This window comes from Erythranthe guttata, chromosome 1 (assembly GCF_056151865.1).
Source record: "Erythranthe guttata isolate IM_541 chromosome 1, IM_541, whole genome shotgun sequence".
NCBI lineage: Eukaryota > Viridiplantae > Streptophyta > Magnoliopsida > Lamiales > Phrymaceae > Erythranthe > Erythranthe guttata.
Genome location: NC_142533.1, coordinates 6,912,761 through 6,939,553, shown reverse-complemented (window position 1 = coordinate 6,939,553; position 26,793 = coordinate 6,912,761). Strand labels below are relative to the sequence as shown.

The 26,793-nt window shown below is 33.8% G+C and overlaps 2 protein-coding genes and 1 long non-coding RNA gene across 4 annotated transcripts in view; 2 read left to right on the top strand and 1 right to left on the bottom strand.

The window, feature by feature from the left end:
* LOC105962295 (putative disease resistance RPP8-like protein 4) overlaps positions 1-2,638 on the top strand; it is a 56,912-nt gene extending 54,274 nt beyond the window's left edge. Inside the window, exon 2 of the mRNA XM_088819168.1 lies at positions 2,496-2,638. The gene's annotated coding sequence lies outside the window, so the exon portion shown is untranslated. The remainder of the gene's footprint in view (positions 1-2,495) is intronic.
* A 3,549-nt stretch (positions 2,639-6,187) lies between these two features.
* Positions 6,188-26,793, top strand: part of LOC148772730 (putative disease resistance RPP8-like protein 4) — a 68,521-nt gene continuing 47,915 nt past the window's right edge. Inside the window, exons 1-2 of one of the 2 annotated variants that reach the window (XM_088819099.1) lie at positions 6,193-8,892; positions 9,434-9,703. In XM_088819099.1, the coding sequence (XP_088675225.1) occupies positions 6,347-8,890 (2,544 nt within the window). In that variant the 5' untranslated portion in view covers positions 6,193-6,346 and the 3' untranslated portion in view covers positions 8,891-8,892; positions 9,434-9,703. Of the gene's footprint in view, positions 8,893-9,433; positions 9,704-26,793 lie in introns of those variants that run through there. The other variant, XM_088819095.1, reaches the window with a different exon arrangement.
* LOC148772732 (uncharacterized) lies at positions 14,147-23,396 on the bottom strand. The gene is made up of 3 exons (XR_016031616.1): positions 23,162-23,396; positions 23,018-23,065; positions 14,147-14,395 (listed from the first exon to the last, which is right to left on the bottom strand). It is a non-coding gene; the product is annotated as an uncharacterized LOC148772732 (long non-coding RNA).

Genomic DNA, 26,793 nt, shown 5'->3' with positions numbered 1-26,793 from the left:
AAATTTAAATATAAAAAAAATCCATCAAAATAGTGGATAATGAATAGTAAATAGTGAGATGGTAAATTTGAGAATAAAAAAAGGATGGGTTTCTCACTAATAAAGAAAAAGGAGCTCGACCCATCCTTATTAAAATAATGTTAGAGGGGGTTCTCGCTAATATTAAAATTGGACTTTTGGTGATATGACAAGCTATCCTTTTCCTTTTTGTTTGGTTAATAAGTACAGCTATCCAATCTTTTAAATATTTTTATATATAATCTATGTAATTCTGTTATTTATCGTACCAAATCATATAATCAGTTCGGTAATCGATATGAAACGTTGGCGTACCTAAATTTCGGTTCGGTATTGCCGATTTAACATCCCTAAATTTACCTTTGGAGGGGTATTTTCGTAAGATAATACATAGTTGACGGGGTGGTTGTAATTACCCAAAGATGAGGAGGATTTTCGTAATTTAACCATAACTCAGGAGGTAGGCCGTAATTTGGCACTATTATTATTATTATTATTATTATTATTATTATTATTATTATTATTATTATTATTATTATTATTATTATTATTATTATTATTATTATTATTATTATTATTATTATTATTATTATTATTATTATTATTATTATTATTATTATTATTATTATTATTATTATTATTATTATTATTATTATTATTATTATTATTATTATTATTATTATTATTATTATTATTATTATTATTATTATTATTATTATTATTATTATTATTATTATTATTATTATTATTATTATTATTATTATTATTATTATTATTATTATTATTATTATTATTATTATTATTATTATTATTATTATTATTATTATTATTATTATTATTATTATTATTATTATTATTATTATTATTATTATTATTATTATTATTATTATTATTATTATTATTATTATTATTATTATTATTATTATTATTATTATTATTATTATTATTATTATTATTATTATTATTATTATTATTATTATGCGTTTGTGCGTCCACAATAATGTTGTTCTTGCTTTCACATGTTTCGAATGCACGATCTCTTCTGTGTTTCGGTCCAAAACAACAATATCCAGTATTGTTGCCCTTGTGTTTTAGATTGCTCAAGGTACTAGATGCACTTGTGATCCGCTTCTACGAGTTCCCACATCAACTACTTGCATTAGTTCACTTGACGTATCTTTCCATCACGTGTGATAGAGAGCTCCCCAACTCCACATCCACACTTTGGAACCTCGAGGTATTCATTTTCACTCAGCATCATAACATCAAATTGTCGAATAATGATCCAGTTTTGTCGAATAATGATCCAGTTTATCTAGAACATGCATAAACTAAGGCAACTTTATTGCAAGGCTTCGACCTCCCACCTCCTCCGGATGATTCTCATCTTGAGAATCTTATAACAGTTTCAGGTGTGAGTGTTCACAGTTGTACCGTAGAAGTGCTTTCAAGAATCCCCAAGCTAACGAGAATAGCCGTTCAAATTGAGTCATTCAAATGCGTTGTTGTAAATCCTAATCTGAGCTCTCAAATTGTTCGTTCAGTTTCGAACTGTCCTAGGAACATTATGAAGATAAGCCTGAGTGGATGTGGATTTCCGTGGGAGAATATGGAAGTGATTGCATCATTACCGGAGCTTAGAGTGCTCAAACAACGATGGTATGCCTTTTGCAGCCCTCTGTGGAAAACCAGCACAGGACAGTTCCCGAAGTTGGAGTTCTTGCTGCTGGAAGACTTGGATATAGAGAACTTGGAATTTGACAGTCAATACTTTAGGTGGGTGATTGTTAGGCATTGCTATAAATTGGAAAACATCTCGAATCAATTCGAGTACACCAATCTACTAGAGGTAGATGATTGCAGCACATCCTTTATGAAGAAAATGCGCGAGTGGGGACCCGTTGTAGGTGCAGAAGTTAAAATACGTTCTTCAGTTACGGATCTATAAAGGTAATTAATGGCTGTCAAATCTATTTGAAATTTTTTAGGGTCGATTCAATGGTACACTTGAAGAATCTAATATTTAGATGATCATATCCTAGCTTAGCAATTTTGACTATGTCTTTCTCTTTTTGTCCACACGAAAATACTCTATTATAAAAAAGAGTATTGGCCTTTATACTAATTTTTCTTAGTTTAGAAAACTAGCAAAAACTATTGCATTCTATTTCACTGACCTGCAGTCTCTGTAAAGTGTTTCGAACCATTGAGCCTCTGAAACTCGAAAGAACAAAGATGTATACTCTAAAGAATGATACCAAAAAAATCAGTGGCGTTTTAGTTAATATTGTATCTTTCATCCTATAATCATTTTTCAGTTCATTAACCATTATATATCTACCATATCAATTCTATGTTGATTTTCAACTTAGTTGCACGGTGAATTTCGCCTTTTCGTTAGTGAATTTTTGGTAAGCTTGACCCTTGAAAACGTTGAAGAGAGGTTTTGATTGATTTTCATTTATCTGTGTGTACAGGATTATAATAAATTCCAAATGGCTCATCGTGTGTTGCTCGGCGATTGAAATGCCTCAACTATTCAAATGAAGATGAAGATTCCTATTGGCCAAGTGTGGCAAAATTTCAAAGCTTTCATAAAACTGTTTATGATTTGATATTTTCCTGTTTTTGTAAACCCTTTTTTTTTTTGGTGATCATTGAAACTTATGTTTTTAGATATTTTCGTGATATGTTCGTGAGGCCATTCATGTAACGTAAAAGCTATTTAATTTTTTACTTTTGCAATGGGTGGAAATAAAAAAAATAAAAATAAAGTTTGATGGATTCGATTCTATCAAATTGTTGTTGAATGTGAAATGTACCTCCGTGTAAGTTGTGGGAAAATTACAGTTTATATCCCTAAATTTTACCACTAAAACGATTTATGTCCTCAAACTTTTTCATCCACGAAATATGTCCTCAAACTTGCAACTTTTTAACAATTTATGTTCTGTCGTCAACTCCGTAAGTCAACCTGGACAGAAATATCACGTGTGGCGCACATGATGTTGATTTGGCTGTTAAATGCCGATCTGGCTGACACCACGAGATGATGTGGCCGAAAAAAATGACATGGAATGACATGTTATCTCCCTCTATTTCAATTTTAAAATTCCCAATTTGTCATTAAAATCCCCAAATTCTCATTCTCCTATTTCATTGAACTGAATGCAGAAACCCTAACCCCGAAATTGTACTCATATTCTACACTACAACATACAATTTAATTGAAATCGAAACTACCACCTCCCAAATTCCCAAAACGAAGTTCAAAGAAATCAACTTTGAAGAAACTTACCAAAATCAATAATTGTTGCTCTATTTTGATGTCCCAGCTCCACTAATATTTTAAATTTGCGAAATTATGGTTTGGCAATATTGTTGATGCGGAATTTCACCTCAATCCGATGCTTCGTACGAGGGATTTAGGAGGTAGGGTTTATGCGCATTCGATTCAATGAAATAGGGGGAATGAAAAATTGAGAATTTTAAAATTGAAATAGAGGGAAAGAACCACATGTCACTCGATGGCATTTTTTTACTAGATCATCTCAGTGTATAAGCCATGTCGGCATTTAACGGCCAGATCGACATAACGTGCGCCACACATGATATTTCCGTCCAAATTAACTGGCGGAGTTGACGGCAGAACATAAATTGTTCAAAAGTGGCAAGTTTGAGGACATATTGCGTGGATGAAAAAGTTTGAGGACATAAATAATTTTAATGGTAAAGTATATGGACATAAACTGTAATTTTCCCGTAAGTTGTTAGTGAATACGGTTAAGGTATGAAAGCTCATTTCAAGCTCAAGTTCAACTCGTAACTCGACTAGAACAAAAATTCTAAAATATGTATAAAAGGAAACAGGTTATTCGAGCTTGATTCCTTCGCCAAGGCCTTGATAATCAGACCAAGATATATGCGTGTATATATATGTATTTATTTATTTTTCTAAAACTTATGAATGAAATTTCCAGAAAGCTTAACAAAATTCGGTTATGCCCCTTCTAGTTTTAAAGATTCTATCTAGAGAATCTTGAATGTGCTATGGATTCGTGCGCTCGATTGACTAGGTAAAGGAAGCAGAGTATAATATCGTTTTGTCAACAAGACCGGGTAGTTTTGTTTGGATATATTTGAAATCAACGACGCTATATTTTATTTTACAAATACTAGTTTCAAAATGCTTAAGGTTTTAATATGACTCGATTGATCGCATCCGATTGAGCTAACATTTATTCTTAGAGTCTTTCAGGGAATAGTGAATCATCCAAGACAGTAATATTAATTAAAATAAATTTTTTTGTAAGGACAAAAAAAAAAAAAAGTCAATTAACAGTTAAATTACTGTCTCCGACAGTTAAATAACTGCTGGAGACAGTAATTTAGCAACGAATACAGTAATATTAATTAAAAATATTTTTTTTATGAATAAAAAAGTCAATTAACAGTTAAATTACTGTCTCCGACAGTTAAATAACTGCTGGAGACAGTAATTTAGCAACGAATACAGTAATATTAATTAAAAATATTTTTTTTAAGAATAAAAAAGTCAATTAACAGTTAAATTACTGTCTCCGACAGTTAAATAACTGCTGGAGACAGTAATTTAGCAACGAATACAGTAATATTAATTAAATTTTTTTTTTTATGAATAAAAAAGTCAATTAACAGTTAAATTACTGTCTCCGACAGATAAATAACTGCTGGAGACAGTAATTTAGCAACGAATACAGTAATATTAATTAAAAATATTTTTTTGAAGAATAAAAAAGTCAATTAACAGTTAAATTACTGTCTCCGACAGTTAAATAACTGTTGGAGACAGTAATTTAGCAACGAATACAGTAATATTAATTAAAAATATTTTTTTAAGAATAAAAAAGTCAATTAATAGTTAAATTACTGTCTCCGACAGTTAAATAACTGCTGGAGACAGTAATTTAGCAACGAATACAGTAATATTAATTAAAAATATTTTTGAAGAAAAAAAAAAAATAGTCAATTAACAGTTAAATTACTGTCTCCGACATTTAAATAGCTGCCGGAGACAGTAATTTAGCAGCCAAGACAGTAAAATTAATTAAAATATTTTTTTTAAGAAAAAACAAAATTATTAAAAAAAAAAAAAAAAAAAAGTCAACGCCGGAGACCCGGCGGTCAACGGCCGATGACCGGCCGGAAAAAAAACTTCAGGAAAACAAAAATTCAAAAAAAAAAAAAAAAAAAAAAAGTCAACGCCGGAATCTGGCCGGAAAAAAAATATTTCAGAAAAAAAATTTATTTTCTGAAAAAAAAAAGTTTTGGGGGTTAATGTGATATATTTGTTTAAATCCGGGGTCAATGTGTAATATTTAAGAAGTTAGAGCATAATGGGTGGAATTGTTAAGAATTAGGTTTAAAATTGGGGTCAAAATTGAAATTAGGGTTAAAATTGGTTAATTGATGAAATTGGGCTAAATTGGGGTGTAAATCATGAAATTGGAGTTGAATTGGGTTTCAATGAATTGGGGGTAATTTTGGTATATATAAAGGGATTTTCCTTATTTGCAAATAAGTTTGAATGGGTTGGATTTATTTGAAAGACAAAAAAATTGGATGTCCTTCTTTTAATTAAGTGCCCTTGTCATGGGCCTATTTGCCATTACCCCTTTTTGAAATGGGAAGGATTGAATTGCAAATTTTGAAAACTGCATTTTGGGGCATATAGAATTTTGGGTGACTTTGTAATTTTTGAAATTTATAATTTAAACGGTATTTTGGTCTTTTTGAGTCAAAAATATACTCTCAGTCGCACAATCCGCGCGTGCAGCACACGATAAGCTGTTAGGGACCTTATTCTCTTTGATTAATTTTTATAGAGAGTTTCTTGCCATTTTTTTAACACGAGTACTTTTTCAGCAATACAAAATTACACAGGAGTGGTTTTTGCTAAAAACCCCCAAATAATAACAATTGAACGGAAACAAAACTGACGACACCAATTTGTAAGTGTTAGGCAACAAATGAATATTAAATGGGAAGATTCTTCTTGGTGATCAGCTATTGTCATGACACAGCTGTAATGCTAATTGTTAAATCCCAAAAAAAGTGGTAGTTGTTTTTGAGAAAGACCATTTCAACCCCAAAAAAAGTGGTAGTTGTTATATTCCTTTCCTTTTATTTTTCTTTTTCAAGAGAAGAGCCAAAATGTCAAACTCCAAAAGTGATCCCAAGAAAACACAACCCACATGAACTCCAGTATTTTTTCTGCAAATCTTATCTAGTAATTGAGCCTTATTATAACTACTTTCTCTCTCTTACACACACACAGAGAGAGAAAGAAATGGGTTCTTCTGCTGCTATACTTTCCCTTCTGCAGACACTGAATCTCATTTCCGAATCCGATAGTTTTCTTTCCCATTCAGACAAGCTATCTATCCTTGTTGAAATGGATTCAGTTGCTGAAACAATGGCGGAGCTTCCCGGCAGCAAGAAAGTTGATGCGGCAGCTTATGAAAGACAAGTGATAGATGCTGTCCTAATATTCCTAGATCTTATCCACTCTCACTTGTCTGATCCAGATCATGATGACATCGGTTTCACTTTGTCTCTCTACCAACAACTGCAAATAGTCCAAGAAGAAATTACTTCGTTTTTCACAGCAACTGACGAAGAAGAACAGATCTGCAGCAGCAGCAGCAGGTATTCTAATTTTGCTTCTTCAGAATATAATACTCACAATCAACAACAGAATCTTCTGGTGGGATTGGATGACCAAATTAGTGCACTTAAACAATTGATTTTAGATCCCAATTCCCATTACTTAGTTATACCAGTTGTGGGCATGACCGGAATCGGCAAGACTAGCCTTGTTAAACAAGTTTACAACGATCCACTTGTAATAAAAGAGTTCGAAGCTCGTTTATTTCTGCACATCGGCCCTGACTACACTCGATTGGAAGATATTATGCTGCGTGTTCTCGATGAACTTGGCGTCGTCATCCCTTCTGATAAACTAGACGACAAGGATTGTTTGCAGAAGCAATTGTCGGAGGCTTTATCTACTCAAAAGTATCTAGTTGTCTTAGACGATGTATGGGATGGCGACGCTGATCTAATCCTTAGTGATTTTCCAGAAAACAGAAAAGGAAGTCAGATCATCATCATATCTCAGATCCAAGGATTGCATGACTACATTTATACACAAAAGTTTATTATATTACCATTTCTCAACGACGACAACAGTTGGAAACTACTTCATCAGACCGCATTTAGTAATAGAGAGGAGAAGTGCAGTCGTGAACTTGAGAAAATTGGGAAGAAGATTGCCAAAAACTGTGAAGGACTCCCTGCAGCAATTATACAGGTCGGAGAGAATCTACGTGGAAAATCTTTTGAAGAATGGAAGACATTATCAGAAAAAGAAGATCCACTCGTCATCACAAGATATGACGATACGCCACTCTCAAACGCACTATTTTTTAGTTACATGATGTTGCCTCAGTATCTAAAGTCATTCTTTCTGTATATGGGTGTGTTCCCAAAAGATTATGGGATTTCTCGATCAAAGCTCATCAAATTATGGGTCTCTGAGGGCTTTCTGGATACACACCCGGGGATTGAAGAAACTTTCGGATACACCTTGGATCTACTTATTCTTCAAAGTGTTGTTTTGAGAGGAAAGCACACCTCTGTAGATATGTATAATTTTAAGAATTGTAGACTGCATTTCACCTTTCGAAGTCTATGTGTTAGTGAAGCTAAGAGTGAAAAGTTTTTCCATATCCTGAAAAAGTACACCGATTGTACTCCAGAGAACATCAGAAGGCAGCAGCGTCTGTGCGTCCACAATAATGTTGTTCTTGCTTTAACACAAGTTCATGAATGGATGGAATATGTTCCGAATGCACGATCTCTTTTGTGTTTCGGTCCAAAACAACAATATCCAGTATTGTTGCCCTTTTGTTTTAGATTGCTCAAGGTACTAGATGCACTTGCGATCCGCTTCTACGAGTTCCCACATCAACTACTTGCATTAGTTCACTTGACTTATCTTTCCATCACGTGTGATAGAGATCTCCCCAACTCTATATCCACACTTTGTAACCTCGAGGTATTGATTTTCACTCGGCATCATAACATCAAATTGTCGAATAATGGTCCAGTTTATCTGCCTGTAGATATCTGGAACATGCATAAACTGAGGCAACTCTATTGCAAGGGCTTCGACCTCCCACCTCCTCCGGATGATTCTCATCTTGAGAATCTTATAACAGTTTCAGGTGTGAGTGTTCACAGTTGTAACACAAAGGTGCTTTCAAGAATTCCCAATCTGAAGAGAATAGGCGTTCAGATTGAGTCGGCACACGACTCAACCGAAACCTTCAATTTTTTCGATCATGTTGCGTCTCTCTATGAGGAATTTGAGTCATTCAAATGTGTCGTTGTAAATCCTAATTTGAGCTCTCAAATTGTTCGTTCAGTTCCAAACTTTCCTATGAACATTAGGAAGATAAGCATGAGTGGATGTGGATTGCCTTGGGAGAATATGGAAGTGATTGCTTCATTACCGAATCTTAGAGTGCTCAAACTGCGATGGTATGCCTTTTGCGGCCCTTTGTGGAAAACCACCACAGGACAGTTCCCCAGGTTGGAGTTCTTGCTGCTGGAAGACTTGGATATAGAGAACTTGGAATTTGACATTCGATCCTTAAGGTGGGTGATTGTTAGGCATTGCTATAAATTGGAAAACATCTCGAATCAATTCATGCACACCAAACTATTAGAGATAGATGATTGCAGCCCATCATTTATGAAGAAAATGTGCGAGTGGCGATCCTTTGTGGGTGCAGAAGCTAAAATGTGTTCTTCAATTACGGATCTATAAAGGTAATTAATGGTCGTCAAATCTATGTGAATTTTTTTAGGGTCAATTCAATGGTACACTTGAAGAATCTAATATTTAGATGATCATATCCTAGCAATTTTTCTCCAACTTTTACTAAGACTATATTTCTCTTTCTTTTTTGGTGAACACGAAAATACTCTATTATAAAAAAGAGTATTGGCCTTTATAATAAATTTTCTTAGATTAGAAAACTAGCGAAAACTATTGCATTCTATTTCACTGACCTGCATTCTCTTCAAAGTGTTTCGAACCATTGAGCCCTTGAAACTCGAAAGAACGAAGATTTATACTCTGAAGAGTGATACCAAAAAATCAGTGGCGTTTTAGTTAATATTGTATCTTTCATCCTATAATCATTTTTCAGTTCATTAACCATTATATATCTACCAGAGCAATTCTTTGTTGATTTTCAACTTCTCCACTCGGTGAATTTTGCTTTTTGTGTGTGAATTTTCGGTAAGCTTGATCCTTGAAAACGTTGAAGAGAGGTTTTGATTGATTGTTCTTTATCTGTGTGTACAGGAATATAATAAATTCCAAATGGTTAATCGTGTGTTGCTCTGCGCTTGAAATTCCTCAACTATTCAAATGAAGATGAAGATTCCTATTCGGCAAGTGTGGCAGAATTTCAAAGCTTTCATATATCTGTTTATGATTTGAAATTTTCCAGTTTTTGTAAACCTTTTTTTTTTTTGGGTGATCATTGGCCATTCTTATAATGTAAAAGGTAATTAATTTTACATAATTTTTACTTTTGCAATGGCTGGAAATAAAAAAAGTTTGATGGATTGAGTATATCAAATGATTGTTGAATGTGAAATGTACCTCCCTGTAAGTTGTTAATGAATATGGTTAAGGTATGAAAGCTCATTTCAAGCTCAAGTTCAACTCGTAACTCGACTACAACAAACATTCTAAAATATGTATAAAAAGAATTAGGTTACTCGAGACCAAGATATATGTGTATTTATATATTTATTATTTTTTTCTAAAACTCATGAATGAAAATTTCCAGAAAGCTTAACAAAATTCAGTTATACTCATTGTGTTAAAGATTCAATCTAGAGAATCTGGAATGTGCTATGTCAAGACTCATCGTGCGCTCGATTGATTGGGTAAAGGAAGCAGAGTATAATACCTTTTTGTCAACAAGACCGGGTAGTTTTGTTTGGATATATTTGAAATCAACGTCTCTAAATTTTGAATTAATCTTTGAATTTTTTATGGATTTAGAATTTTGTTTACATTTTTGCACGAGCTCTATTAGGGTACATGCATCGATAACTACAGTTAAGTTGTTTTCTCCAAGACCTTTTATTGCTTTTGTTTTATCTTAGTTTGTATTCATACATACTGCTTTTGAATTATATATTCTAATTATGAAAAATTTGAACTAGCTTGTTAAAATTTAAAACCTTGCTTAACACATTACCAGTATGCAGTAGTCACTTGAGATTTATATATTTTTTTTTTTTTTTTTTTTTTTGAGGAAAAATTAACTTTATTTATTTAGGCATGCCTTGCCAAATCTGAAGGAAGATTATAACCTTCGTTACACGAGTCACCATAATTTTTAGCTATAAGATGAGCTAAAATATTTCCCGAACGTTTAATAAAATTAAAGACACAACTTTCAAAAAATTTAGCCACACACCAGCAATCTTCGACATAAGCGCCAAACGAACATGATTGAGCATCCTCTCCTCGAAGAGCTTCGACAACTTTGAGGCAATCTCCTTCCAGAATAATTGATGGCCAACTTTCCTCTTTGGCTCTAGTCAATGCGAATAGTGCAGCATGAGCTTCACAATCGACTGCCCTTGGTCGGCCTCTAAAGCTTCTAGCTGCCCAAAAGATACAGTGACCCTGCCAATCTCGAGCTATCACAGCCACCGAGTAATGGTCTGTACCAGCTGGAAGAGCTGCATCAAAATTCAGTTTAATTATTCCTTCTCGAGGCGGTTTCCACTCCGTTGGATGAGCGCGTTGCTGTATGGGAGTACGAGGAAGTTGTGCTTGTTGATACAAATTGAGAAAAGTCAGACCCCAGCTAATAAACTCGTCCGTCGCCATCCCTTGCTCTCCATGCATCTCTCGATTTCTTGACTCCCAAGCTTTCCACACTACGACGACCGCCAAGAGAAAGGAATCCTCTGTTAACTGTTGCTGCCATTGAATTATCCAATCCCACATAGACACTGGTTTTGGCTGCCCTATAATGCCAAAAGGGTGTGACTTCCATATTTTTTCCATTCCTCGACAACGGAGAAAGACGTGCATAGGTGTCTCCCACTCTCTCCCGCAATGGTTGCACATTGGAGAGGTGGCAATTTTTCTTCTAAACAGCTCGGCTTGTGTGGGGAGTATATCAGAACAGGCCCTCCAAAGAAACATACGAATTTTCGGGGGAAGTGCCAAATGCCATATGTTCCTCCATCTTCTGCTTGATAGTCCACTCGACGATTCATTCGCTAGACCACTATTAGCATGATAGTTGTGTGTTGTTACTAGGGCGAGTTGATAACACGACTTAACCGTAAATTTTCCGTCCTTCGTGTAGTGCCAAATCCATTTGTTCGATGCATATGAACTTCCAATCGGTATAGCCAGAATACGTTCTCGATCCACTGGCCAAAACTGCTCATTAATAATCGAGATATCCCACGACTTTGAAGTCTGGTCAATTAAATCTTCGACTCTATCTGGGAAACACGAGTGCAGAGGTCTTCGAGTAATAACTTTGAAATTTCCATCGTCACCGAGCCATGGGTCCGCCCAGATAGATGTGCTTGAGCCATCACCAATTCTCTTTCTTAAACCTTTGAGCAGATGAGACCGTGCCTTAACTAAACTCCGGCAAGTCGCTGAAGGCCGCGAACCTAATTCAGCCGTGAGAACTTCACCATTGGAGAAATAACGAGCTTTCAGAATTTTGGATAATAGAAGGTCAGGGTAATTTAAAATTCTCCAGGTTTGTTTGGCTAATAATGCTATATTGAAACTACGCAAATCCCGAAATCCAAGACCACCATCAGCTTTCGACATGCACATTCTATTCCACGCTAACCACGGCATCTTCCTGTCATTTCCATTTCCCCACCAAAACCTTCGGATGGCCGATTCCAGATCATTAATGAGACCCACCGGTAGCATAAAGCAACTCATCATATATGACGGAATTGCTTGCAAAACAGCCTTAATAAGAACCTCTTTTCCGGAATTTGAGAGTTGTTTCTCGCCCCATCCTTTAATACGTGCCCAAATACGATCTCGAAGAAAACTAAATATTTCTTTTCTTGTTCTTCCCATCGAGACAGGCATACCTAAGTATCTTTCATGTCGATCCACCACTTGGAAACCCAAAATATTGCAAATACTCTCCTTCAAAGCCGCGGAAGTTGTTGGACAAAAACTCACATTAGTCTTTTCAAAATTAATCTCTTGTCCCGAAATCCTTGCGTATTGATCAAGAATGTTTTTCATAGTAATCGCATCGGCTTCAGAAGCTTTACAAAACAGATGAGTGTCGTCCGCGAAGCACAAATTGGAAATTGTGGGAGCTGATGGAGCAATTTTAATTCCATGAAAGTTACCTTCATTGACTGCCTTCTGAACCATATTAATTAAAGCTTCTACACAACATATAAACATATATGGGGACAAAGGGTCGCCTTGCCGAATACCTCTAGATGGACGAAGCGAGCCAAATTGTGAACCATTAAAGAGAAATGAGTACGAGAAAGAAGAGATACACAACATAATAAGATCAACAAACCCAGGCAAAAAACCCAAACGACAAAGAATTTTTCTCAAAAATAACCATTCAATCCGATCGTATGCTTTACTAATGTCTAACTTGACTGCCATATAATTATTTCGATTACTAGAGTTGGACTTAATGAAGTGACTGATCTCGTAAGCAACGAGAACATTATCGGTGATAAGACGTTTGGGAACAAAAGCAGATTGGGTAGGTGAAATAATATCACAAAGAATCGGTTTGAGACGATTAGCAATAGCCTTTGATCCGAATTTATAAAACACATTGCATAGACTGATAGGTCTATACTCTGTCATTTTTTCCGGTTTTTTCACCTTAGGGATAAGAACAATGTAGGTGAAATTAAGGGCAGAAGGGAGTCTCTTATTATTAAGAAACTCTAACACGCAAGAAATAACATTAGACCCTAAGATATGCCAATATTTAGTATAAAAGATAACAGGAAGGCCATCCGGGCCAGGAGATTTTAAAGGGGCCATTTGAGAAATAGCACAGGTTACCTCATCAGCAGTGAAAGGCATGGATAACATCTGATTCGCTTCGCTCGTAACTCTCGGCTCAAAATGCTCCAAAACCTCATCAATCTCCCTCTCACTCGGATTGGTAGACTTGAAAATGTGAGCAAAGTATTCAGCAATAATTTTTTCGATGTCTTCCTCATTCACCTTCCAGTTCCCATTCATATCTTTTAATCGATCTACTCTGTTAACACGATTACGAGAGGAAGCCTTTGCATGAAAAAACTTTGTATTTCGGTCTCCTTCTTTCATCCATTGAACTTTGCTCCTTTGACGCCAATAAATATCGTTTTCCTCATATAACTGCTCCAAGTTTTCCCTAACGGCCCTCAATTCAGCCCGAACAACCTCAGTTTGTATTTCACTGTTCAAGTAATGGATTTTTTTATGTAAAGTCTCAATCTGTCTTACGGTTTTTTTATATTTTATTTTACAAATACTAGTTTAAAAATGCTTACGGTTTTAATATGACTCGATCGATCGCATCCAGTTGAGCTAATATTTGTTCATAGAGTCTTTTAGGGAATAGAGAAATCATCAAAGGGAGTTTTTTGATACATTTTCTTCATCGGTGTGCAAGAAGTGAAGAGAATAAGAATAAATTCCATGATTTATTCGTGAGGTGTAGCACCCCGTTTACTTTATACTCTATACCGGCAAATGGTATAAATGTTTTTCTATTAAGTTGCAGCGGAAGACCTTTTGAAAAATACGGTTTTGTTTTTCGAAACAAAGTTCTAGAGAAAGGTGGTAAAGTTTTCTCTAGTTTTGAAAATACTTGAAGTGTTTCGCTTCAATTTTTTAGTTCGATAAAATTTTTTCTTGAAAAACCCTTGAAGTCGAACACTTCATAGAATTAAGTCAAAACAACTTCACTCTTTATTCGGTGCCACATTTTCCTTAAAACATTTTCTTGCTTCAAATAATAAATTCGGATTGTGGTGGAGCTCTTAAGAAATCAACATTAGAAAAGAACAAGAATAATCGGAAAACATTATATTATACATAAGGATTAAAAATCATTTCCCGATAACATATTCAAGTACTACGGATTACAATCCACTAAAAAGATTGAAGTACCAAAACAGAAGTTAATTAAATCCACATAAATTCCATACGGCTCGATTCCTCGGCTTTCCCCGGACTTGGTTCAACTTTGCTCCTCGGATTCGGATCATGAGCTACCTACACCAAGATAACATCTATATGAGCCTTTAAAAAGACTCAGTAAGAATCCGGAAGTAATAACAAGGTTTTGAAAAAGACTTTACACATAATTTATATATACACACACATATATATATATATATATATAGGCATACACGAACACATAATAAATTTACGATCATTCGAAACTTGCACTTACTATACCTTACCTTTACCTTTCCTTAAAATCTTTCAAGGATACTTTACATCCTTTCATTTCTTTCAAAAGTCGGGTACTTAACACCCTTCTTTCTCTTTACTTTAATATGCAAAAGTCGGGTACTTAACACCCTTCTTTTCTATACTATAATATGCAATATGCATGAAAATGAGACTTTAGACTTTTAAAACTTTTCATGAGAAAACTTTGGGCCCGTTTGGAAAAACAATCGTGGAGTTCGGCAATAAGCCGTGTATTTTGGAGCTTGTGATCTATAACTTTACTATAGTCACGACTATAACTTTACTATAGCCGAGTTAGTGGTTTATAATCCCGATTCCTATGTGAATCAGTCCCTATGTGGACAGGCCCCTATGTGGACCCCAACTATCAACCACTAACCGGAATATAGTCACGGCTATAACTTTACTATAGCCGAGTTAGTGGTTTATAATCCCGATTCCTATGTGAATCAGTCCCTATGTGGACAGGCCCCTATGTGGACCCCAACTATGAACCACTAACGGAATACCAGCCCCCCGTATCCCATACTTATTCACCTAGATCCACAACCAATTTCCAAACATTTTTAACTTTGAAAAGTCATGATTTATGCATCTTAGACTTACTAATGAATCATATGATGCTTACATGATCTATCTATGTTACTTTCACATAAACAAGCATAAAGGTAACAAGTATGAAAACAACTATACTTCACATCTTCAATCAAATTACTGAGCACATAATCATATAGAGCATAACACTTTTGTTTCACATTTCATTTTCATAAGTACACATAAACATTTAATATCACATAGCAGCACCAAGAAGGGCATTCTTCAACTTTAACCATATTATAATCACATAATAATATAATCATATCATTCATAGCATATCAATATCACTCATATCATGAATTATGAAAATTACCACATACGACATTTATTTACTCTAATCACTTAATACATACACATTTATTTCAAAAGTGACACACATCATAGCAAATAATATACGAGAACAATCAAGTATTCTAACTCATCATAGAAATCAGTTAATCATATCTCTACATATTGTACTTGCTCCTTAACACCATTCTAGGCTAGTAGATTGTAATTCTTTCTTAGGACATGCAACAAGATACATAAACTTAGATTATTAGGACATAACTTAGAGATTTCACCTTCATCACTAACTTATCTTTCCTACCTCGGATATTAGAACCATGATCACAAATCATACTTTGATAAAAATAGTAATCTTAAGAAAATCAAACAGTTTTGGTATCCTGACTTTGAAAAATCATTTCTCTTGAACCACAAATCAAAAGCCTTTGAAACTTTATATGTATTTAAAATCAGTGAGAAACAGTTTATAAAAATCATCATCGGAGTAAAAGATATAAATAAATTTCTAAGGTGGTACAGTTTTGAAATCTGAACAGAGGGAGTGACTTTAAAAATTCATTTTGCTTTACTGATTCATCCAAACATTTTGAAATTTTAACTCCATATACTATTAGGAGTCTTATACACCCCTGAAAAACAGTTTTAGAAAATACTTAGTAAATTAGGATAAATAAGTAAAATGGTACAGTAGTGCAGTTTAAAACTCAGAACAGGGGAGGGGACTTAAAAAATTTCTTATAAATTATCTACTGGGTCAAACACTGCCAAATACTATCTCAAACGAGTTTTCTAAGTTGGGGTTATGTTCCAAGTTGATTCATTAAATTTCAAATAGGGAAACATTAGATTTCATTACTAATTCTAAACTAACTCTAGTTTTGTACAGTTTCGGTCAATAATTCATAACTCATTTATTTCTACTCCAAACATTACAAGCCACATATCAATATGACCATAACAGAGAGATCTATCGTCATATAAAATTTCGTAGTTTTCATAAATAAACTCGTGGGTGAAACATGGGTTAAAATCCGTACCTATGAATCTGTAAATTTTACATATAACCATCTATTTCAAGATTCTAGACTCAATCAACTTCGATGACTCAAATCCAAACCCTTAAACATGTAAGACCACAACTAGTAAATCAATAATATTAACATGCAATGATAAGAAACATAAGTGTTAGAATCTAATTGGATTCTAATAAACGAGGGATGAGTAACGACTTGTGCAACAAGTCCTTATGTACCGTAAAACACAAAAGGGAAGTCTCCTTGTTTACTTTAATTCTTTAATTTGTCATTAATTGTTTCTTTTATATAGGAAACTATCTTATTGATTAAAAAGAGTTATTCTTAACTTAATGACTTGTGTAGAAGTCTTGTGAAAGAAGAATTCCTTTTTTTTACATATATTTCACACCGTGAGAATCAAGAGATAATGTTTTCTTATTATTTGTTATTAATTGGTATTTTATATATATTTTTGGGAATCAGTGTTTGAATAGGAGTTAATATCTTTTGATAAGATTTATATCCTAATATGCCTGATACGTATTTTATGTTGGACTCTTGTAGGTTTCTTTCATCAGGCTTATAAAGTTGGAGCAAATACACGTTAGTGTTTGACGTCTTTTTTGGAGAAAACATATCTCTGTTTTCTTTGTTGCTGGTGTGCTTTTTTTTGGAGAGAAAGATTTTCTCTTTTCTTTGTTGCTCCCGGAACGTCCTTTTTATCGAGAGAAAATATACAAAGAAAATATTCTTGGCTCTCGTTTTTATTGTTCCATCGTGATACGTGATTTTAATAGAAAATATATTGGCTTCAAGGCTTTGTGGTGAAGACACCAAGATTCAAGGAGTATCACAAGTTTGCTTCTTCTATACAAAAAGAAGATCGGTTCTTCGGGAGATGGGCTTAAACAGATCTCGGGAGGAGATCGATCCGCCGACTGAGGGATTCAGCGTTGAAGGGAGTTCAACCGTGCGGAGCAAGGGACGTGCTACAAATTGAAGATTTATAATTCAGCGTAGTATACAAGAACGGCGTCAACAAAGAGGGAGTCTTTGTATTTTGATTAACTCCTATTATTGTATTCGTAAAACTAAAAATTAGTAAATTTTATTTGCAGGTCCCCGTGGATGTAGGGTACAATTGTATCCGAACCACATTAAAATTTGTGTCTTGTTTATTTCTGTTTTTACGAACTGCTTCACGAACTGTTGCAACACTTCACGCAACAGTAAAAAAAAAAAAACTGAATCTGACACAAATAATTTATATCTGCACGAAATAAATTCTAACAATTGGCATCAAGAGCCTGTCACTAGATACACTTAGTGAGATTTTGGGATTTAATTTTTTTTCATTTTTTTTGTGCAGATATGAATAATCATCGTGAAGGCGCATTCCTACCACCTCTCTTGGGTGAATTAAACTACTCTGATTGGAAAATAAGGATGAAGATGTTCATCAAATCTATTGATGAATGGGCATGGCGCGCGATTCTAATTGGTTAGACACCTCCTACCTCAATGAATGAGTCACACGAGATCATTCAAACGCCAAAAGAGAAGTGGAGTGATGAAGAAGTACGAAAAGCAGATTATAATTCCAAGGCAACCAATGCTATCTTGAGTTGTATCGATGAAGACCAATTCAAATTGATATCAATGTGCAAATCAGCAAAGGAGGCATGGGATGTTCTACAAGAGGTCTACGAAGGAACTACTCAGATAAGCGAGTGCAAACAGACTGTCGCTGAAACTATTGCAACAGTTGGACAGACTGTTCAGACATAACTTAGGTATGATAAGTTGCATTCAATACCTGCTAAAAGATTAACTCCGTTAAATATTGCAGGTGATGATGGCGATTCAGAAAACAACAGTGATGATGACGTGTCAACCTTGGAAGAATTAAAGGAGTGCTATTAAAGGATGTACGAAAAATTTCTTCAGGTATGCGAGTCTAATAAATTCTTAGAAAAAGAGAAGCTTGTCCTAGTTGAGGAAAATAAAGTGTTGAAGGTAAGAATTTCTACTCTTGAACAAAATGCTATTTCTTCTAGTAGAGAAACATATAGCTTGAAGGCTAAATTTGCTCAAACCCAAGATGCTATTTCTAAGTTTAATACTGGTAGGGTTACATTGAATGAAATTTTGAACAAAAATCAGCCGAACTGCGGTCGTATAGGTATAGGGGGTAATCAACTATCTAATGATGCATTGAAACAGAAAGAAGATCCAAAAAGAAAAATCAATTTTGTTAAACAATCCACTGTTTCACAAGCTGTTGCGACAGTTGCATCAACACAGTCATCTCAAAGAAAACGTTTTGTTCCTACCTGTCATTTTTGTCATGTTCCTGGTCATATACGACCCAGGTGTTTTAAGTACTTGAAAATGGTTAAAAGAATAATGGCCCGCTCACCACTTTCCGCTAAAATTGATCACACTTTTGTGTCGTCTCAAAAACCCAAGATAAAGGTTGATGTAGTGAATAAAACTCAACAAAAAATCTGGGTAAAGAAATCTGATCTTAATTGTTTATCTGCCATTACTTCTTTAAAATCGTGTGATGATAGTACTAACTGTTCCAACAGTTCTGGTGACAAAACTAGTTTGGGAAATAAAAACTTTGGTAATCTGAATTGTGATAATTTGTGTGCGAAAAATAAGTTTATGAATCCAATTCAACATTCGAGAACTAAGCTTACTGATATTTGTCATCGTTTCATAAGGGACTTGGTCGAAAAGGGGGTTGTCTCAATTGATTATGTTGCAATGGAGAATGAATTAACTGATGCTTTTGCAAAAACCCTTGATGCACAGAGATTTGATTCCTTGCGAAAATCGTTGGGAATTTATGTTGTTTAATCTGATGCAGTTGCATGAACTGTTGCAACAGTCTGTGTGTCCAGACTTGCAACTTTTAGTGCTAGGACACTTCATATGTTTTTGCATCTCATATATGACCTGCATTAAGCATACTGCATATGATTGAGACAAATGTGAGTTTGATACTTCGTGTACTTCTAAATTTTGTGGGGGTAGAACTTCACAAATTCCCAAAATGATTACTTAAAAGGCTCCAACTTATTTATTTCTCTGAATAGTCTTGTCATGGTTGGAAGTTTTTATAGGGAAAAGCTGTCTCTTTTAATGAATGAAATCTCTCTTGAATTACTGTTACTAATATATATATATCTACAACCATTTGGTCAGTGAATAGTTCGAAGCCTTTTTGAGCCGAGTCAGTAAATCACGTGGCCGAAAGCTCGCTACATGGCCCAATTAGAAAGCCCAGGGGACTACACATTGCACGGCCAATATAAATTATACATATGGTCAGTGAATAGTTCGAAGCCTAGTTGAGTCGAGCCAGTAAACCACTTGACCGAACACTCACTACAAGGCTCAATTAGAAAGCCCAGGGGACTACACATTGCACGACCACCATAATCTCGTTCCTTTTAATTGCTCTATTTTTCATGAGAAAAAGCTACCATTAGACGTGTGTGTACGCTACCTAATACGAGCATCTTTGTGTTTGACTTGGGATTATTAAGTTTGTTGGTTGCATTGGCAGTCGGATTTTTGGGGATTGCGCTTATCGTTAATGTGAAGATAAATCCCATATGTTTTGTTTGTCCATGCAGTATCCTATTCACATATGTCTCTTCACTCATGTTTATTTCTTATCTTTACTTTTTGTACTGCATTAGGCAATATTTAAAAAAAAAAAAAGAGAGAGAGAGAGAGAGACGGGATTTTTGTTCATGTGCCGGTTAAATTTGATTCTTATTGCAACCGGATCTATTGGGCCTACTACTCACATGTCCACGTTTCTTATGAAGTTTGGCAAAGTCTGTAGTCTTTGCTATTTAATGTTGAATTTGATATCACTATCCTTTGATTTTCGCATTGCAATTATCGTGTGGTATTGAGTTTTTGAGTTTGTGATTTTGTTTGCAAATTGTGTATGGTGATTCTTCTCACTTACTTTTAAGATTCTCTCTTCGTTTGATATTTTTGTTAAGTGTTTGCACAGCTTGCTCGAATCATCAAGATCATTAGTCCATGTTGATTTATCTATGCATGGTGATTGCCCAGAAAGGGGGAGAGAACAGTAACGATGGCATGAACACAGGGGGAGTTCCGACAACTGTTGCGACAGTGCATCAGACATTTGCTGGAACAGTGCAAAAATGCAGGGGGAGTTCAGACAACTGTTGAGACAATGCATCATACAGTTGTTGGAATAGTGCAGAAATTCAGGACAAATAAGGAGGAATTCATTGTAAAGGGAAGTTGATTCTGCTACTACATATTTTTTATTGTTCTTTGCTTAATTGAACAACTGTACACTATCTGCTGAACTGTTTGATAAACTGTTGCAACAGTTTATATTTGCAGATGTTATTTTGAATTTGCTGACCCTTGTTCATGCATGTATCATATATTTAGGGGGAGTAAATGTTCTGACCAATCAATGCCAAAGGGGGAGAGTGTTAGAATCTCGGTGGGATTCTAAGTCCACAACACCAAGTGGAATTCTGTGGAGATGCGTATTAATATGATGAACATATTTTCCTTAGTTATCTCATTAGATAATTTGTGAAGAAATAATTTATCTCTCCACACTAACACCTGAACGTGTGTATTCAAAAGAGAAGGAATTTCACTTTTTCTAATATTGTGTTTATTGTCATTAATTGGTTTAGATCTTCACAAGAATGAAGTCATTTACAAGAGTAGCTGCCTAAAGATCATTTACAGGGGGAGAAACACATGCAGGGGGAGCTGACTCCGTTGTGAACCACCTGCCGAAGCCACTACTGTGGGAACAGTTGCTGAAACTGTGGCACTTGCTATTGCAGCAGTTCATGCCACTCTTGTTGCTGAAAGAGATTATGATGATGAGCTGTTCTTTTGATGCTGAGGATGATCTTTAGTTTTATTGTTTCCTTATATGCTCTATTGTTTTATTTTCAGGCATTTTATTCAGGGGTAGAAAATGATTAGAATCAATCAATGACAAAGGGGGAGATTGTTAGAATCTAATTGGATTCTAATAAACGAGGGATGAGTAACGACTTGTGCAACAAGTCCTTATGTACCGTAAAACACAAAAGGGAAGTCTCCTTGTTTACTTTAATTCTTTAATTTGCCATTAATTGTTTCTTTTATATAGGAAACTATCTTATTGATTAAAAAGAGTTATTCTTAACTTAATGACTTGTGTAGAAGTCTTGTGAAAGAAGAATTCCTTTTTTTTACATATATTTCACACCGTGAGAATCAAGAGATAATGTTTTCTTATTATTTGTTATTAATTGGTATTTTATATATATTTTTGGGAATCAGTGTTTGAATAGGAGTTAATATCTTTTGATAAGATTTATATCCTAATATGCCTGATACGTATTTTATGTTGGACTCTTGTAGGTTTCTTTCATCAGGCTTATAAAGTTGGAGCAAATACACGTTAGTGTTTGACGTCTTTTTTGGAGAAAACATATCTCTGTTTTCTTTGTTGCTGGTGTGCTTTATTTTGGAGAGAAAGATTTTCTCTTTTCTTTGTTGCTCCCGGAACGTCCTTTTTATCGAGAGAAAATATACAAAGAAAATATTCTTGGCTCTCGTTTTTATTGTTCCATCGTGATACGTGATTTTCATAGAAAATATATCGGCTTCAAGGCTTTGTGGTGAAGACACCAAGATTCAAGGAGTATCACAAGTTTGCTTCTTCTATACAAAAAGAAGATCGGTTCTTCGGGAGAGGGGCTTAAACAGATCTCGGGAGGAGATCGATCCGCCGACTTAGGGATTCAGCGTTGAAGGGAGTTCAACCGTGCGGAGCAAGGGACGTGCTGCAAATTGAAGATTTATAATTCAGCGTAGTATACAAGAACGGCGTCAACAAAGAGGGAGTCTTTGTATTTTGATTAAGTCCTATTATTGTATTCGTAAAACTAAAAATTAGTAAATTTTATTTGCAGATCCCCGTGGATGTAGGGTACAATTGTATCCGAACCACATTAAAATTTGTGTCTCGTTTATTTCTGTTTTTACGAGCTGCTTCACGAACTGTTGCAACACTTCACGCAACAGTAACAAAAAAAAAAACTGAATCTGACACAAATAATTTATATCTGCACGAAATAAATTCTAACAATAAGGATAATAAATTTCATAGCATATCATCATCAAATTACGGGTTTCTCACCAATCTTCTATTTTCTTTCAAGAATCAAGAATCAAGAGCTAGATTCTCACATGCAAAGCTTTAAACATGAAATTAAACATATCAAAACATCATCATCATTTTTCTCATCAAAGATCAAGGATTCAAGCATGGATCTTAACATGCATGAGGTTAAATATATAATATAACATACTATGAGCACTTTATTTCATAAAACTTTCGATTTCTTCAAACACTCAAGAAGGGGAGTTTTTCAAAAAGAGAAGAGAAGGAAATACTATTGATGTTAGCTTGATGTAGCAAGAATTCCATGATTCTTACCTTAGGGTCTTTGAGAATTTGAAAGGCTTTGTATATATTTGAAACCCACTAGAGAATCCATCAAGAATTTCGAAAATTAGAAATAGGAACTATAGGGGATTTCGAAAAGTTTAGGAAAGAAACAAAGAACAAGGATTTGCTTACCCTTCTTGGTTGAAGAATCTCCTTTTGGAGATGAAGAACTATCCTAGCTAGGAATTTATGAAAGAAAAACGAGAAGAAGAAGAAGAAGAAGAAGGAAGAGATTTAATGGAGAAGGCTTGAATTAGAAGAAGAGATTTCTTCTTCTACTTTGGGCTATTTTGATCGATGGAGAGGGGGAAGGAGAAGGGGGCTTAGCTGATTTTTGGTGTGAGAAAATGAAGAGGAGAGGGTGGTATTTATAGAATTGAAGAGGCTTGTATTCTTAATGAGTAAGTATGAAGAGGGGTCTTTTTGCAATTAGGACTAACTTGAAATAATCTACAGGGACTTCTAGGCAATTTCATTTAAGTTATCTTAAAAATAATGCTAAATGAAAAGCCAAGTGGAAATGCACATGGAATAAGTGTATGCATGCAACACATACAATCATAGCCAATTTAAAGAGAGGAAATTACTATCAATTAAGCATATAAACTTTCTAGTGTGAGAAAATAAATTCTTATGTTACTAAAACTAAATCCACGTAAATCACATAATTTCACATGTTCAATTATATTAAACACATAAAATACATTTTAGTTGCGCAAATAGAGAATAAAATCAAAAATATTTATGTAGACATATAATGCACATTAGTTCACATAATTTCACATAAATAGCAAATAAAGCAAATTGAAAAGCAACTAATAAAATTCGCACATACAACACATATTCATGCAAAGGAGACGAGAGGGAAAATACGGAAATCGGGTATCGGAAACGCGGGGTGTTACATGAGGCCATTCTTGCAATGAATGTAAATAGGCAATTAATTTTACATGATTGATGCTACTACGGCGCAAATCTTGAAATAATGATGATTTTGGAGTAGATAACTAACTACTATTTTTACTTTTTGCAATGGCTTGACAGCAGTGTTTTGGAACCCGGATCGGACCGGCTGGTATAACTGGTTAAACAATGAACTGTTGTCTTTCCCGATCCAGGTTAACAGGTTGAACCGTAAAACCAAAACCCTATTGAAAACGGGATTTCTTTTTTTACACCAAAATAGTGTTTTTTTATCAAGTTTTTTTTTTTAAATAAATAAAATGGCTTAAATGACGTCTTTTTACAAAGAGAAAAAAAAATCAATTAAATCTATATCAAAAAAACTTTGAAATTAGTAAATATATTAATTTAGGTTGAATTTTCTATATATTTTGAAGTGATTGGGTGTGAAATATTTGTTTCAATACATGTGTAAAAGAAAATTAGACTTGATTCACGTTTTCAATTGAAGGGGAGTAACGAGTTAATATGCGTAAAATAAAATATGTTTTGTTTACAGTCAAAATTAAATATAAATGATTATAAATAAGGGTATATTACAACCACCCCTGAGGTATGGTCAAATTACGAAAAAACCCATCATGTTTGGGTAATTAATTACAACCACTCCCCTAAACTAGGGGTGGGAACGAGCCGAGCTTGAGCCGAGCTCGGCTCTTTTGGCCAGCTCGAGCTGGAGCTCGAGTCCATTTTGCCGAGCTCAAGCTCGAGCTCGAGCTCGAGCTCAGGCTTATATAATTTTTTTTTTATTATTTAATTTTTTTTTAAATCATTTTATATTTTATTAAAAATTATTCATAGGAAAATAATAAAAGAATTATAAAATAAATAATGAACTCTAGTTATATATATTTTTTATTTTTTCTATTATTATTATAATATTTTATATTATTATGAATTATTTAAGTAATATAGATTTGTTTCTATTTAAATACTAGATATATTTATTATTACATACTATTTACTATTTAGTTAATAATACTAATACTAATAATAATACTAATAATAATAATAATAATAATAATAATAATAATAATAATAATAATAATAATAATAATAATAATAATAATAATAATAATAATAATAATAATAATAATAATAATAATAATAATAATAATAATAATAATAATAATAATAATAATAATAATAATAATAATAATAATAATAATAATAATAATAATAATAATAATAATAATAATAATAATAATAATAATAATAATAATAATATATATATATATATATATATATATATATATATATATATATATATATATATATATATATATATATATATATATATATATATATATATATATATATATATGTAAAAAAAAAAAAAAAAAAAAAAAGAAGGCAGCTCGTGAGCTGCCGAACAACTAACTTCGGGCTCGAGCTCGAGCTCGTCCGAAGCTCGAGCTCGAAAAATCCGAGCTCGAGTTCGAGCTTTTTTCGAGCCGGCTCGTCGAGTTCGCGAGCCGGCTCGGCTCGTTTATAAACCTCAACTGTAATTACCACCCCTACCCTCAACTATAAATCTTCTTACAAATCCACCATTGCGGTTTCAAATTTAGTGGAATTTTCGAGATTATATGGAATATTATCACTTTTCTACTCGCTTTATCCCATTCGAACTCCACATTTTGAAGCAAGATAATCATAATATCTGTTTTTTGGCTCGTATATATCAGATTGTGGTGTATCAAAAACTGTATTTTTACACAAAACGAGTACAAAATATGGATGATTATGTTGAATTTGACACCATAAGGGTCGAGGTGTAAGAAAAAATCATAGTTGGGGTAGATATAATTATCCAAACAATAGGGTTTTTTTGGTAAATTGACCATACCTCAAGGGAGTTGTTGTAATTTACCCTATAAATAAAGGTCATTTTACAAATAAGCCCATCGATGGGTACTTATTCATAAAGGGGTATGGACAAAAAACTCTTTTACAAAAAAATCCACACATTGTCCAGAGGTTTGTAAAAGAAAAAAAAAATAGTGAGGGGCAATTTCGTCATTTAATTTAATTTAACCTCAATTTGATCCCAAATTTCATCATTTAATTTAATTTAACCTCAATTTGATCCCAAATTTCACAAATTATTCAATTTTGAACCAAAATACAATTTTGAGTACAATTTCGTTCGTCAACGACGGTCTCCGTCGTTGACTTGTTTTTCTTCCTAATTTTTCCGCCGGTCTCCGGCGTTGACTTTTTGAATAATTTTTTCCTCTTCCTGATTTCCCCCCCCCCCCCCCCCCCCCCCCGTTTAAATAACAATATTGTTGTGGTTGACAGTAATATTAACTATATTACTATTAAACACAGTAAAATTAACTATACTTCAGTTGAACACAATAATATTGCTATATTAATCTCTAGCACATTAATATTAACACAACTGTAGATAAATGAATTTTATCCAAAAGAAAGGGACAATTGTGCAATTACGAAAACAAGAAATTCTATGGCCTATCGCAATTCCGTAATTAAATATTTAAATACAAATCAAATCAAGATTATATTCCGTATATTAATATCTATATTTAAATATCAATTACATATTTTCTATTTTAAAGTTACGGATTTAATTAAATTAATTCCTAAATTAAATAGATAATTGATTTTAAATATATATTTGCCAGTAGAATTATTTATTCTCTTCCAAATTAGAAGAGATAAATATCAATTAATTATTGGCCAATAGAATTGTTTCTTCTCTTTCAAGTTACAAGAGATAAATATCAATTTAAATCAGGCCAATCAAACCGCGCCACGTCATCAAGAAGACCCAT